Genomic DNA, 16,582 nt, shown 5'->3' with positions numbered 1-16,582 from the left:
TCGGGCGGGGGGCGGCTCCGAGCCGCCGCGCTGGAGCCGCGGGACCCTTTTCTGGGTGCTCCCTGGCACTCACAGCCCCACGTCTTACTGGGTTTAGTTTGGGTTGCCTTTTCCCCTGATTGCTACCCCGCCAGCCTCCCCTCGTCTTCCGAGCGGGAGCCGCTGCGGCCTTTAACCCCCTCACCCCTTCAGGTTGGAATTTTCCGGGCCGCCGGAAGCCGTCTTTCTGCGCCTTGTCTTTGGGCCCCAGCTTCCGAGGGGCTTTGGGGCGGCCGGGGACGTGGAGGGAGTGAGGCCTAGCCGGCCCGCGGTGCGGCGTGCAGCTGGCCTGCGCCTGTGTCCCGGCGCCGTTGGGCGTCGGCAGAGGCGGTCGGAATGGCGAGGCCGCAGGGGAGATGGAGCCTCCGTTCACCTGTTAGGGTGCTCCGCTGAGTCTGGGGTGCAACTCTGCGGGACCGGTGCTTCTGAGTTTCCGATTTATGAAGGAGCAGCTTGAAGGAAGACAGGACAGTTCGCTTCCTGTGTTGTTGCGAGACTCTGTGGATACGTGTTAGAAAATGTGGCAGTACTTTAAAAAGGGACAAAAGGGTAGTGTTCATCATATAAACGTAAAAGACAGATGAGACGAGGGTGGGCTGTTCGCCTTAGAGTGTTCGAGGCAGGAGTTTGAAAGTAAAATAAGGCCTAAGATCCAGGTGTTGGTGACAGTAAGTCACACCGGTGAGATGCTGCAAGTTTTGTCCTGACCTTACATGGGAAGCATGTCTAGAGTTGTTGCTGTTTACACAAAACGTGGCTTCCGGTTGTTGGGTTGTTGGGGCTGCAGTTTAAGGAGTGGGTACAAGCTAACCATTTTTTTCCAAGTCCATAATCTTTAAAAGAAAACATAGCCGTATGCCAGCAGATTTCATCCATCTCTCTCTCTCATCAATCTCTCTCTCTCTCTCTCTTTCTCTCTCTCTCTCTCACACACACACACACACACACACACACACACGGAACAACAAAAACCCTGTGGAATGGTCTCTGATTTAGCTAATCCCATGTGGGAAAGCAGAATAGTGCAGGGGCAAGTTCTAGAGCGGGGCTTCTCTGTCCCTTACGAGTAATTTAACCTTAGATTGCAGGGCTGCTTGCTAGCCTAGAGACATTGAAAAAGTTATCAACTACTCATTGTCATCACCGTGAAGAGAATTCTACTTCATAGGTGCTGTGAAGAGTACAATGGAAAGATGTCTCAGTTACATATAAGTGAAGTTTTGTTAATCAAAGGGTCCAAGTATTTAAAATAAAACGGATTTGGGCAAGGCAGCTTTTGTACCCAAACATTCTGAAAGTTGCAGTTGTGCTGTCTGGTATTAGTTACATTTATCTCCAGCTACTTCATACAGAATAGTAAGAAAAAGTTCATCGAGGCTGCATAGTTAATTTGTAATAATTAAGAGGTGTGATTTATTTTGTCTTTTCTGAGTTACATGACAATAGAAAAGTTTTAAAATAGGTGTTTTCACAGTACTTCTGGATCTCTGTCTCCTGGCTAGCTAGATATGTCCAATATTTTCTTAGTACCACTAAATTTCAAAGTCAGCTAACATTTCAAAAGATTAGGGCCACAAAAAAGCCTTAATTGTGTTTAACTTAATAGTGAGAAATATAAACTACCCTTAAAAGAGAACAGATTTTCAGTAGCTGATACCTTAGTAGGTTCCTGTTAGGGGAATCCATATACCTGTAGTAATTTATTTTTCTTGGGTGACTTCTGAGGTTTATTCCTTTTGTTGAAACCAAATGAGTAGTTCCTCCGCCTCTTTATTGCAAAATCATTAGACATTGAAGAATCTAAGGGATTGCTGTATTTTTAAAATGGCGAAGATAATAATTCTTACTAGAATGGATTTTTTAAATTATCAAATCTTGATTCTTCCTGTGTAACATTCTCAATATACACTATAAGCATGTCAAGTGTATTTGTCAGTAGAATGTTTATATTCTCACTACCCAAATATGTACCAGTGTCAGAAGCAAAAGGGGCAGAGATTAAGTGGTTTACACTGAACAATTAATGATTGCTAAGTATAAACTAGTGACTATATACCAGATATGTTGGGTTATAATAGGGTATCAAGATAAAGACATTTTATAACATGTAAATATGTCACGTGATGAAATATAGAACATCCATGGCAATTTAAAAGAAGATAATGCTGTCCCCATAGAATATGGGAAAGAAAAGAATACTTTTCTTTCTCTAATCATTAGAACTATCAGGAAGAGGAAGCAGCATTTTGGTTTGGGCTTGGACAATGAGTGATATTTTAGAAGTTAGCCATATAGGGGATAGACATTTGGAGAAAAACCTGTGTTGGTTTTAGTTGCTTGAATTGCTTGCCAGATACCCATCTTTAATCATTATCATCAACATAATAAATAATTGCTAAGCTAGACATAATTGTAAGGGTTTTACAATATCCACTCATTTTATCCTAAAAAAAATATTCCATGAGTGAGGTAACAATTCATTTTACAGATGGGGAAAGAAGTGAAGAAAGATTGGGTTACTTGTATAGATCAAATAACTAAAAAAAAGGCCAAGCTGGAATTTTGAGCTCAGGCATTCGAATGCAGAGAGAGCCCATACTTTTTATCAGAATGATCTTCCTTTATTTAAATCAAGTTGACTTTATTATTAATTGATACATAGAAGTTGGAATAGAGCCAGTGGATCCTCTATATTAATGATATAATAAGCCCTTTAAGTGATGTAAAAAGAGAGAAAGGGACTGGCTTAAGAAATTGCATTTACATTTGGGGCATGGAAAGAGCAACAAAAAAAAATTAAGCAGTTTTTGTAAATTCACAGCTTTTGTTTTCTACTCATTTGTACATCCTGAAAATGAAACTGGCAAATCTAAAAGTTTCAATTACTTGTGTACTGTATTCCTTCACTGTTCATTTATTCTTTTTTTGTTTTGTTTTGTTTTGTTTTTTTGACAGGCAGAGTGGACAGTGAGAGAGAGAGACAGAGGTCTTCCTTTGCCGTTGGTTCACCCTCCAGTGGCCGCCACGGCCAGTGCACCGTGCTGATCCGAAGCCAGGAGCCAGGTACTTATCCTGGTCTCCCATGGGGTGCTGGGCCCAAGCACTTGGGCCATCCTCCACTGCACTCCCTGGCCACAGCAGAGAGCTGGCCTGGAAGAGGGGCAACCCGGACACAATCTGGTGCCCTGACCGGGACTAGAACCCTGTGTGCCAGCGCCGCTAGGTGGAGGATTAGCCTAGTGAGCCGCGGCGCCGGCTCATTTATTCTTAAATCCTAAGACATTATTCTTGCAAGTTATTTTCACAAAAACTTTATTGCACGATTCAGATAACAGGCGGAAGACAAAGCAGATATTATGCTCTTAAGTGATCGTTGAACTGCATCCATGTGGCAGATTTGAACATATATTTTCAGATTTCAAGATCAACATGCTTTCAATTATGTATTCTCTGTTTTCCACTCATTATATAGTTGATTCACAGTTGAAGTCAACATCTGAAAAGTCAATGTCTTAATAATTTCTAAGTCCAGTAGTTATTGCTGCCATTCTCCGTTGATTGTTCAACATTTATTACCATTGATTATATCCTTACAAAATACCGTTCTAAATCAGCTTTTCTTCTTTGTGAATCATTTTTGTTCTGTTTTTAAACAATGTAAGAAAATGTTACTTTATCTTCTCATCTAGATATAACATTTTGCATGTTTATTTCCTTCTTCTGCATATCTTAAACATAGTTGATATTGTTGGGGTTCTTTTATACCTCTTATAAGGGATTGGACTAGGCTCAAAGTGTAACAGTGAAAATTTATTACAGGAAATAAAATACACTCCTTAAGAGTCCAGGGGTTGGCCAGCAGATCAGAGACCTGAGGTCCCTCATTACATATTTCATAGGCACAGTTAGGTATTGGGTGAGGTGCCCTTTCTGTGCTTCTGAGATCTGTCTGACCTACAGGCCATCCAGCCATTATCATTTCTATACCTGCAGCTTCTAAGTGAAGGATTTTCAAGCTTGCATTTTTTTCCTCAACTTTAAGTAGCCTTTTTCTGGCTCCAGGAGTGAGGATATGCCATAAAGAAACTGAGAAAAGATTTTTTTTTTAGGCTTCCCCAGTTAACCTTTTCTGTCTCAATATTGTATCACATCCACAATTTTCTTCAGCTGCATGTCAAAATTCTTACTTTAAGTGAAGGCAAGGATTTCTTATCTCAAAAACATGGAAATGTCAAAATATCGGATTATAGAAGCATGCCAAAATGGTTATATCACCTCATTATTCCTGTTCAGTGCTTTGGGGCTGTCGCATTCCGCACATAGAGATTCCACTCACTGGAGCTTTGCAGTTCAGAGCTCACTGTACTGAATGAGTTGCTGCTTCCCAAAATTAAACGTGTTAGTTAACAGCTCATGTCTTCCAGTTAGTTCTCAGCATTCTTTTTTATGATTTTTCAAATAATTTTCGATTTAGAGAAAAGTTGTAAAAGCAGTATAAACAATTCAACAATTCCTGTCCTGTTCTGCAGATTTACCGAATAGCTGTACTTTACCTTCCTTGTTTATCATACATGTGTTCACACACACTTAAATGTTGCACTGTAAATGTAGTCATCCCTTAGTAAGCATAAAGAATTTGTTCACTCAGATACAGAAATCTTTGGAAACTCAAATCCCTTATTTTAAAAAAGCACAATATTTGCATATAATCCATGAACATTCTCCTATATGCCTTTAGTCATCTTCAGATTGCTTATAATAGCTACTCCAAAGTAAATGCTGTTTAAATAGTTTTTGTACAGTATATTTAGGGAATAATGACAAGAAAAAAGTGTGTATATGTTCAATACAGACATATTTTTTAATATTTTCTAATTTATTCAATTTATGAGTGTGAAATTCTCAAATACCATACACATTATTTATAATGTTTCTGCATTTTTGTGTGTGCCTGTGAATGTATGCATAGATGGTATGTGTACCATGTATTTGTATGGTTGTGTATTTTTGTTTCATGGGCTGTCTGATGTTTCCTCATGATTAAATAGGATTGATTTTTCAAAGAATTATATAGCTGTGAGTCTTTCCTCTTGTTGGATCCTGTAGAGTCATGATAATATCTGTTTATCCAAAACTAATTGAGGAAATTAGTATTGACCACTTGTTTAAGATGGTGTTTGGTAGGTTCTCCATCCACTAAGTTGCTACATTTCCCCCGTAATGAGATTTTTCAGGAGAAATATTTTGCCAATATGTGGATATCCTGTTTCTAATCAGACTTTCTCCCTCATTAATGATTCTTCGCTAACAGTTATTCTTCTTTGCTTTGGTTTTCTGCTGATATAACAAAATACCTGATACTATATAATTTATAAGGAGTAGAGATTTATCTCACAGTTCTGGAATTTGGGATGTCCAAGATCAAGAAGCTTGCAGCTTGTGCTATTTATTGGGTGGTGCTGCTCTCTACTCCCAAGATGATGCCCTGATACATATCATTAGGAGTGGTATCTTTATGTGGTAGATGAACAGAAGACTGCAAACCTATTCCCAAACTCCATTTTTTAAAAAGATTTATTTATTTATTTTTATTTGACAGATAACGTTAGACAGTGAGAGAGAGAAACTAGAGAGAAAGGTCTTCCTTCCATTGGTTCACCCCCCAAATGGCCGCTACGGCCAGCGTGCTGAGCCGATCTGAAGCCAGGAGCTGGGTGCTTCCTCCTGGTCTCCCATGCGGGTGCAGGGCCCAAAGACTTGGGCCATCCTCCACTGCCTTCCCGGGCCACAGCAGAGAGCTGGACTGGAAGAGGAGCAACTGGGACTAGAAACCGGTGCCGCAGGCAGAGGATTAACCAAGTGAGCCACAGTGCCGACCTTATTTAAAAGTCAGACTTATACAGAAAGAAGGCGAGGCAGAGAGAAAGAGAGAAAGTCTTCCATCTGCTGATTCACTCTTCAGTTGGCTGCAACAGCAGGAGCCTCGCCAATCTGAAGCCAGGACCCAGGAGCTTCTTTCGGGTCTCCCACATGGGTCCTGAGGCCCAAGGACTTGGGCCATCTTTCGCTGCTTTCCCAGGCCATAGCAGAGAGCTGGAGGACTCGAACCGGCATACATGTAGGATGCTGGTGCTGTGGTGTAATGAGTAAAGTGGCTTTATCCGTTACGCCACAATGCCAGTCCCCCCACAGTTTTTATATAACAGCATTAATCCAGTCATGTGCTCTCCAAACTTCTCCCATTAGTTCACATTTTTCACCACTGTTGAATTGAGAATTACATTACAACATGTAACTTTTGGGGGACTCATTCAGACCATAGCATTTTGGTAGTTGTACAATAGTAATATTCTGATTCTGTTATACCATATAAATATATTAGTTGGTGTTCTAACAGAAGAAAGTATTCTTTATCCCATTTATTTAACATCCTTAAAAGTATCATTATAGAAAGTGAGCTTTTGAAATCATTTCCTAGTATTGTATTGTTCTTTCTCTATTCAGACTTGTCAATTTTTGCTTTATATATTTTGATACTCTGCTATTGGGTGTTTATATATTTAAAATTGTTTTATCTTTCTGTTGAATTTATCTTTTTTTCATTAAATAATGGCAGTTGTCTCTTGTGAACAGTTTTTGACTTAAAATCTTTTTTTTCTGTTATAAATTTATCCATCTTGTTCTCTCTGTACTACAATTTGTGTGGACTATCTGGTTTTATCACTTCACTTTGAGTCTACATATGTTCTTAAGTCTAAAGTGACTTTCTTGTTTATGACATGCAGTTGAATCTTTTTTTATCCACTCAGAAATTCTATAACTTTTGATAAGGGAGTTTATTCTATATATTTTTTTAGTAATTATTGACAGATAAGAACTACTGCCAGTTTTTAAATTGTTTTTGGTTTTATAGTTTTTAGTTTTGTCTTTCCCTTCTAAATAACTAAAGAATAAGAACTGAGTTTTACCAATCAGTTTATGTCTTGTGACACCCAGCATAAAATTTTTTTAAAAGATGTATTTATTTATTTGAAAGGCAAAGTTACAGAGAGAAACTGGGAGAAACAGAGAGATGTCTTCCATCCGCTGGTTCACAACCCAGGGGTCCACAATGGCCAGTGTTGGGCCAGACCGAAGCCAGGAGCCTGGAACTTATTCCACGTCTTGCTATGGGTCTAAGGGCCCAAGCACTTGGTCCTTCTGCTGCTGCTTTCCCAGGCACAAAAGCAGGGAACTGGATGGAAAGTAAAGCAGCCAAGACTTGAACCAGTACCCATATGGGATGCCAGCTTCTCAGGTAGTGGCTTTACCCACTATATCACAAGGCTAGCCGTAGTATAAAGGTCTTTTTTGTTTTTAACATAATGTAGTTGTTCAATTGAACTGAATTTTTCATATTTCACTTTTTGTGTATTTGATTGTTTGGATATTGCAAGAAAATAAAAAGATTTTTTGGTTTTGTCCTCCCTCTGGAGAGGAATAGTTTAGATTCTTTTGTCTTAAAGTCAACTATGTTAATTTTTACAAGCATAATGCTTATTTTAGCTCTCTCTTTTTTTAAAAAAAGGATTTATTGATTTATATTTGAAAGGCAGATTTACAGAGAAGTAGAGGCAGAGAGAGATAGAGAGAGAGAAGTCCTCCATCTGCTGGTTCACTCCCCAGATGGCTGCAACCACCAGAGCTGCACTGATCTGAAGCCAGTAGTCAGGAACTTCTGGGTCTCCCATGTGGGTGCGGGCGCCCAAGCACTTGGGCCATCTTCTACTGCTTTCCCAGGCCACAGCAGAGAGCTGAATCAGAAGTGGAGCAGCTGGGATTTGAACTGGTGCCCATATGGGATGCCAGCACTGCAGGAGGCAGCTTTGCCCACTGTGCCACGGCACAGGCCCCACTATGTCTTTTTTTTTTTTTTTTTTTTAAGATTTATTTATTTATTTAAAAGATAGAGTTACAGAGAGAGAGAGAGACAGAGACAGAGATCTTCCATCAGTTGGTTCACTCTCCAAATGGCTGCAGCAGTCAGGGCTGGGCTAAGCCCCCACACTAGGAGTCAGAAACTTTATCTGGGTCTCTCACATGGGTTCAGGGGCTCAATTACTTGGGTCATCCTCTGCTACTTTCCCTGGTGCAGAATAGGGAGCTGGATTGGAAATGAAGGAGCTGGGACACAAACTGGCACCCATATGGGATGCCAGTGTCATAGGCTATGGCCTAACGTTCTGCACCACAAAGCTGGCCCCCTATCTTATTTTCTTAATTAACAAGCCCACCTTCGTTTGTAGTCACAGTGTATAAATGTAATTGTTCTATTGAAATATCAATCTTATGGGAGGTTATCCCTACCTAAATTCGAGTCTTAAAAACAACATAAATCTTTCCTTTGGTAATTTTATTTTCAGATTTTAGGATGGAAAATATTTGACATGAAAGGATTTTTTATTATACTGGTGAACTAACATAGTTATTAAAAAAAGAAAAACTCAGTTTACCTATTCCTTTGCTGAGAGTCAATTTTTATAGTTTTATGTCAGAGAAAGAGGGAACTGATGTGATACGAGTACAGCCTTAGGTAAAAGGGAAGATACCAGGTAAAGGGTCAGAAAAGTTTTGTAATCAATATAGTTTCTCTAGAGTTTTATGGATTTTTATCTACATTTAATTATGTTTACAGATATTTATAAATATATTTATAGCATTCATGTATCTATACAACAGTGCATATTAACATTAATGTATGTATATATTTGCATATGCATGTACATATGTGTATTGGAGTGTATGTGCACACATATATGCAAACATTTATATAAATGTAGTAAACACATTGAAATATGTATAAAGGTACTTAAATGTGGAAAATGGAATTAAGAGGTAAGTTTATTTTTGGTGCAAAATACCAAAATTCATGCCTATGTGGAGTCATCAAAGAGTTCATGAAAATTACATATTATGAAAAAGCTGGCCGGCGCCTCTGCTCACTAGGCTAATCCTCCGCCTGTGTCTCTGGCACTCCGGGTTCTAGTCCTGGTTGGGGCGCCGGTTCTGTCCCAGTTGCTCCTCTTCCAGTCCAGCTCTCTGCTGTGGCCCGGGAAGGTAGTGGAGGATGGCCCAGGTCCTTGGGCCGTGCACCCACATGGGAGACCAGGAGGAAGCACCTGGTTCCTGGCTTCGGATCGGCACAGTGTGCCGGCCATAGGTGTCAGTTGGGGGGTGAACCAACGAAAGAAAGACTTTTCTCTTTGTCTCTCTCTCACTGTCTAACTCTGGCTGTCAAAAAAAAAAAAAAAAAAAAAAAGAAAAAGAAAAAGCTGTATGTGCATTTCAAAAAATCCTTGCCTCAGGATAAATTTACCCTTGAATTCCAGTTTTCTATGACCTTTTTGAAATTCCTTTTTACCTTTTGACATAAAATTTTGAAACAGACAAAGTAAAATTAATATTTGTTAGATGTGCTTGTGTGGTAAGAAAACTGTGTCATTTTGATTATTATTTATTCTTTAGGTGTAGTTGTATTTATAATTAAACAAGGTGGGTATTAAAAATAAGCTCTATGATTTTAGCTCAAAAGAAATATTCTTGGGGTGGTCATTGGCGGTTTAGATGGCAGTTAAGGCACACGTCCCATATCTGAGTACTGGGGTTTGATACCAGCTCTAGATCCTGATTGTTGTTGCTGCTAATGAAGATGCTGGGAGGCAGCATTGATGATCAAGTACTTGGACCCTTGGTACTCCTATAGAAGACTTGGGTTGAGTTCTCATTTCCCAACTTTAGCCCCACCTAACCCTGGCTGTTTTGAGCATTTGTAGAGTGAACCACAGGTGACAGCTCTTGTCTTTCTTCTTTGTGTCTGTCTCTGAGATAAATAAAATAAATAAATATGGTTGATAATAGTAGTACTTTCACATAAAGAGAAGCAGGAGTTTGTAGGGAATTTTACATGTTTACCTTATTATCAGGGTTAGTTTAGATAATAGTATATCACAAAGGTCATATTTTATAAAATAGTTTATGTCAACTTTTCAGCAATTACCTAATAAGACATTTCTACCTAAAGAGACTTAAATATTTTTATTCATATAATGTATATATTTATAGATATGTGAGTAAACACCAATAGTATGTGTATGTACAAAAATACTTATTCAAACTTAAGAATACATACAATGACATCATTTTAGAACTTATAAGTTAATTTTTAACATTCAGTATTTTCAAAGTTAGAATTATATTTTTAATACCTTCTCAGACTCAGTTTTATGACTTTTTTAAAACAAAAGTTCTACAAGGAGTTCACAAGAAACAACTTTCTTATGCCTAAATTCGTATTGGAATAAAGGGTTTTCTGTAAACACCTCCAGTAATGACTATCATGAACAAAAATAAATAAATAAATTAGGAATATCTAGTGTAATTATATTTTTTCTCTATTATTTTTTAAAATTTTTCTAATTCTATTCCATTTTAAAACAATTTAAAATTACTCATTTCTTGTGAAATTGTTATTTTAATTAAAAGTTTTTGAAAATTATGACTAGATTTTAATATACTGCTAAGTATTTATTTTTTATTAAAAAACAATTATTTTTATTTTATTCAGAAGACAGAAAGACCAGCAGACAGACAAAGATCTTCCATCAGTTGGTTCACTCACTAAGTGCTAGCAACAACCATATCTAGACCAGGCTGATACCTGGAGCCTGAAACTTAATCAAGTCTCTTGTTTCGAAAGCAGGGCCTCACCTACTCAAGACATCCCCTCCTGCCTGTGATTGTGTGCATTAGCAAGAAGCTAGAATCAGAAGCAGAGCCAAGACTTGAACCTAGGGACTCTGATATGAGGATGTGAGCATCTTAAAAGGTAGGTTAATCACTTAATCAATGTCTGCCACTAGTATTTCCTGTTATTAACTATGATTTTTTAATTTTATACTTAGTTTAGAAAATTTTAGTCTATATGCATAAAATATTCCCTTTGTATATTGATTCACTATGTACAAAATCTGTTAAAATGTTGAAAATATATTGTTTCTTAAATAAAATTTCCAAAAGGCTTACTGACCAAATATAATTTGCATGGAAATTATATATCTAAATCAGTGCTACCATTTAGTTCAGATGTATATAGGTTCTTTTACAGATTTCGATATTTGATGGTATAATTGATATCAGATTGTACTCCTTTTTTAAGGAAATAAAGTATGGTTTTTATTTTTCATTTTGAATGCATTGGAAAACATTATTAATGACACCTACTAATTGTATTTTTTTTTCAATAAATTGCAGCAAAACGTTTACTGTTTTGGAGTTTAAAGTATGTCATCATGGCAAAGTTTCGGAGAAGGACTTGCATCATTTTGTCACTTTTTATTCTATTTATTTTCTCTCTGATGATGGGTTTAAAAATGCTGAGACCAACTACAGCTGGTTTTGGAGCTCCTTTTGGACTGGACCTTCTTCCAGAACTTCATCAACGAACTATTCATTTGGGAAAAAATTCTGATTACCAAAAGAGTAACAGAATCAACAGTGAAGTAAATACCAAGAATAAAAATGTTGAAATCACTGTGAAACCTTCTAAAGCCTCTGAACTAAACTTGGAAGAACTGCCACCTCTGAATTATTATTTACATGTATTTTATTACAGTTGGTATGGAAATCCACAGTTTGATGGTAAATATATACATTGGAACCATCCAGTCTTGGAACACTGGGACCCTAGAATAGCCAAGAATTATCCACAAGGGAGACACAGCCCTCCAGATGACATTGGCTCCAGCTTTTATCCTGAGTTGGGAAGTTACAGCTCTCGGGATCCTTCTGTCATAGAAACTCACATGAAACAAATGCGCTCAGCTTCAATTGGTAACTATTTCATTTTATGTATCTGTGTTGTGTGTATGCATGCCTGTAAGTGTATCAGTAACTTTGTGTAACATTATGTGGAACATAAAATTACTAACTAGTCTTCAGATTGTTAAAATCTCCAAATTAGGCTGTGTATGTGCCCTTAAACATCCAAGCAATCACGTTTTAATAGTACCATTACTGTATTTTGTTTAATTACTAAATTTGAGGGGCATTTCTGAAAATATTATTTTTATTGATTTTGAATTTCTTTCTCAGTTGTATTAAATTATGAATTACATAATATATAATAAATTCTCCCACTTTATATAGCTAAAGGTTTGTATTTGCTATGATATATACTTTAAAAAGGTATATATTTGCTTAAATGTAAATATTTCTTTTTTTTTTTTATTTTTATTTTTTTTTTGACAGGCAGAGTGGACAGTGAGAGAGAGACAGAGAGAGAAAGGTCTTCCTTTGCCGTTGGTTCACCCTCCAATGGCCGCCGCTGCAGCCGGCGCACCGCGCTGATCCTGGCAGGAGCCAGGAGCCAGGTGCTTTTTCCTGGTCTCCCATGGGGTGCAGGGCCCAAGCACCTGGGCCATCCTCCACTGCACTCCCTGGCCATAGCAGAGAGCTGGCCTGGAAGAGGGGCAACCGGGACAGAATCCGGCGCCCCAACCGGGACTAGAACCCGGTGTGCCGGCGCCGCAAGGTGGAGGATTAGCCTAGTGAGCCACGGCGCCGGCTTTAAATGTAAATATTTCTTAAAGGTTTATATTGCCACCCATTCAATAAGTAAAATATTCCTATAGTCCAGAAAGTTTCATCATGATTGCCTTATTAAGCCCCACCCCTCAGTCAACCTTGGAGACTACGCATCTGATTTCTCTTACTGTGTAGTAGTTATGACTATTCTACTACTTCATGAAAATAGAACCATCTGTTATCTACACATAGAAGCTGTTGTGTGTGTGTGCCTTGGCTCAGCATGATGTTTTGCAATGTACCCATGTTTCTAACTGTATCAGCAGTTTTTTCTTGCTGGGTATCATTCCATTGTGGGGTAATAGCTAATTTACTTCTGCATTCAACTGTGATGAACACTTGAGCTGTTTCAAATTTCAGGCATGTAGCATGTAGTTAAGTATTGCTTTTCTGTTTCTTTTTATTTTTTTATTTTTTGGCAGGCAGAGTGGACAGTGAGAGAGAGAGAGAGACAGAGAGAAAGGTCTTCCTTTGCCGTTGGTTCACCCTCCAATGGCCCCCGTGGCCAGCGTGCTGCGGCCGGCGCAACCTGCTGATGCAAAGCCAGGAGTCAGGTGCTTCTCCTGGTCTCCCATGCGGGTGCAGGGCCCTAGCACTTGGGCCATCCTCCACTGCACTCCCTGGCCACAGCAGAGAGCTGGCCTGGAACAGGGGCAACCGGGACAGAATCCGGCGCCCCGACCGGGACTAGAACCTGGAGTGCTGGCGCCGCCGGCGGAGGATTAGCCTAGTGAGCCGCGGCGCTGGCTGCTTTTCTGTTTCTTAAACTAGACTGACAGGTTTTCTTTTTAAATTTTGATGTTTGATTTATATTAGAATTTTAAATGCTCCTCTATTCTATTTATGTTCTATTTTCCTACCTATCTGTATTCCTTTTTCTCTTTTTTCTGTTTTATCTTGTATATACTTATTCCATTATATATAGTCCTTCATTTTATTTATTTTCTGATCGTGCTAATGTATACAATGCTTATGTTTAATTTAAGTGACAAGAAGTTGTTGGTTTTTCCTCCTGTAATTCCAACCTTCCCTGAACTTTCACTTACTTTTCCTTCTGGTACTCCAGTTATACATATTTAGATAGAGTCACATTGTTCCATAGATGGATTATATGAAAAAAATATGTAATTTGGTACCTGAAAAAATCTTCAGTTTTTGAGTATATCCTTTATAAAATCTTTCTGTTTTGGTTCCATCTGTCTTCATGGTGCCACTAAAACTAGGACCACAAGAGGAAATTGTGTGTTCTCATATTGTTCTATCTCTGAAAAGGTAAAACTCACAATGGAGCTGATATTTATACAGAAAAATGCTAGACTTTTTCATTAAAAAATTGTAGAATACTATGAATGTACTTGCTTTACTTGAGTAGCTGTTTTTTTAAATGCTTTTAACATCTTAAACTCTAGTTTTTGTGTTCTATCTGTGTTACCACACAAAAAAGACTTAGTAAATTTTTACAGCATTGACTGCTGTATTATAAATATATAGGCATGTATTTGTTTCTATTTATGAATTTACTTTGGAGGGGAGAACGTTTTCAAATGTTTTTCCAATTTTTTTAAAAAATTATATCAAATTTGTATTTTTCTATCTTCAAGAGTGCTTTGTTGTGGCTAAAAAACTATGCTTAGTTGACAAAGTAAATAATTATTCTTAAAAGTTTTAATTTTCTTTAAATAAATTGAACTGTTTACAAGGAGGGGTTTTTCCTCATTTTTACATATGATTTTATATTTATAATATATAACAATATACATAAATGTATATATTTATCATATATAAATAGACCCATAGTATATATAAACTTAGATATAAATATATAAATAATATATAAATTTCATTCAATATACTTTAAAGTTTAGTAATCATTAGAGTAAAATGTTTGTTTATATTTACTTTTTTGTCTAATGCTTATAAAAACCTTTCCTCTATATATGATTTTACTACTACATCATTACATGAAGATTAGCTGTTTGGAAACACTGGCAATGATACAATTATTTTATTTTAAATATTGAGAATTTCTTTGTTGATGAAAATATTTCACAGTTTGGTAGATTTTCTGCTGGGAAAACACTTGATTGTAATAAAAACAATATTACAATCAATCTGTAAATAAATGAAATATTTCTTAATGTGTTAAATATTGATATACACGGGCCGGCGCCGCAGCTCACTAGGCTAATCCTCCGCCTAGCGGCGCCGGCACACCGGGTTCTAGTCCCGGTCGGGGCGCCGGATTCTGTCCCGGTTGCCCCTCTTCCAGGCCAGCCCTCTGCTGTGGCCAGGGAGTGCAGTGGAGGATGGCCCAGGTGCTTGGGCCCTGCACCCCATGGGAGACCAGGAAAAGCACCTGGCTCCTGGCTCCTGCCATCGGATCAGCGCGGTGCGCCGGCCGCAGCGCGCTGGCCGCGGCGGCCATTGGAGGGTGAACCAACGGCAAAGGAAGACCTTTCTCTCTGTCTCTCTCTCTCACTGTCCACTCTGCCTGTCAAAAAAAAAAAAAAATAAATAAAAATAAAAAAATAAAAAAAAAATATTGATATACACTCATTAGTTGGCAAAAAATAATTTGTACAAATACACAAAACACTTAATCCATGGAGCTGGTGTGCTGACTGACATTTTTTGAACTAAAGAATATAGTAAATGAAGGCTGTTTAAATTGTTTTACTGTTGAGTATGCTTTGACTTTGTATTTAATAGTCACATTTATATATATATGGTCTTTTTTATCTTTTTTTTAAAATTTTATTTAAGTTATACAAGTTTCATGTATTTTATATGTACAGATTTAGGAACATAAATGAATTGCTATATGAAGTAAATATAATGTTATATCGCATTACAAGTTGGTTGATTTTCTGCTCCTACAGTTAGAAGTATATGAGCCCTAATGGTCTAACATTTTTTGTTTCTGAAAATAATGATAAAATGAAATTGAAATTATGTTTAAAATCCAGATATTATATAATATGTCTTGTACATTTTTACGGCTTATGATAAATTTATGTCCTTTTCAAGTCTTTAAAGGGTGAGGTAATATATATGCTATCCTGTGTACTGGTATCTTGCAATTCTAAAAATATCAGATAGATACCTTTTCAATTTTTATAAAATTTTCTAAAAACTCAGTAGGATATTTAGACTGATATCCCAGAAGAGAGACACATCCTACTAATCCATAGGTTTTTCAGTCTGTTATTTTACATGGTAAAAGAGAATTAGAGTTGCAGATGCAAATAGTTGCTAGTCAACTGACTTTGAGATGATATTAATCTGGATGATTTGGGTCAGCTTGATCTAATCACTTGAGTTCTAATCACTTGAAGAAGGAAAAAGAGTCAGAGGGATGAGATTTAAAAAGGACTCAATCTACCATTGCGGGCTTTGACCATGAAGTAAGGTGTTCATGAACCAAAAATCTGATCACTTCTGCAAGCTTTGAGTGGCAAGGAAATGGATTCTTCCCTGGAGCCTCTAGGAAGAAAGGTGGAACAATCCAGCACTTTCGGTAGAGACCTATTTGAAATGCATGACTTACAGATTTGTTAGATATTAATTTGGGTTGTTTTAAGCAACTACGTTTTTTGTGATAATTTGCTTTTACAACAATAGAAAATTACAGGTTGTGCATTCTTAATCCTAAAATCTGAAATGCAAAATGTTCTAAAATCTGAGACCTGGTGAGTGACAACATGATGCCATAAGTGGAAATTTCCACACCTGATATCATGTGATGAAATGCAATAAAAGAACAGGTGCACAGCTTATGGATTACGAGAAAAAATTGTTAATAAAAACATCCTCCCAGCCCCCTTCAGCTACACTGTATCTTTTCCTTTTATGCCTAGATTCCCACATGGAAGCACAAAGGATAATAAAATGACTGGAGACACCAATACTATGTTACCCGTGA

The 16,582-nt window shown here is 37.6% G+C and overlaps 1 protein-coding gene across 21 annotated transcripts in view; it reads left to right on the top strand.

Annotated features, from left to right (window-relative positions):
- MANEA (mannosidase endo-alpha) overlaps positions 1-16,582 on the top strand; it is a 54,063-nt gene that overhangs the window by 301 nt on the left and 37,180 nt on the right. For 4 of the 21 annotated variants that reach the window (XR_016233846.1, XM_089332885.1, XM_089332881.1 and 1 more), the window contains exons 2-3: positions 10,778-10,903; positions 11,329-11,907. Coding sequence is in view for 17 of the 21 variants with exons in the window: in XM_089332885.1 (XP_089189011.1) it covers positions 11,367-11,907 (541 nt within the window). In the remaining 4 variants the exon portion in view is untranslated. Of the gene's footprint in view, positions 1-2,994; positions 3,103-5,638; positions 5,899-10,774; positions 10,904-11,328; positions 11,908-12,324; positions 14,360-16,582 lie in introns of those variants that run through there. The other 17 variants (XR_016233849.1, XM_089332888.1, XM_089332884.1 and 14 more) reach the window with 8 other exon arrangements.

The sequence above is a fragment of the Oryctolagus cuniculus genome, chromosome 5 (assembly GCF_051225735.1).
Source record: "Oryctolagus cuniculus isolate XC-2025 breed Fujian yellow rabbit chromosome 5, ASM5122573v1, whole genome shotgun sequence".
Taxonomy (NCBI): domain Eukaryota; kingdom Metazoa; phylum Chordata; class Mammalia; order Lagomorpha; family Leporidae; genus Oryctolagus; species Oryctolagus cuniculus.
The sequence above is the reverse complement of the archived record's forward strand: the minus strand, read 5'-3'. Positions and strand labels throughout refer to the sequence as shown.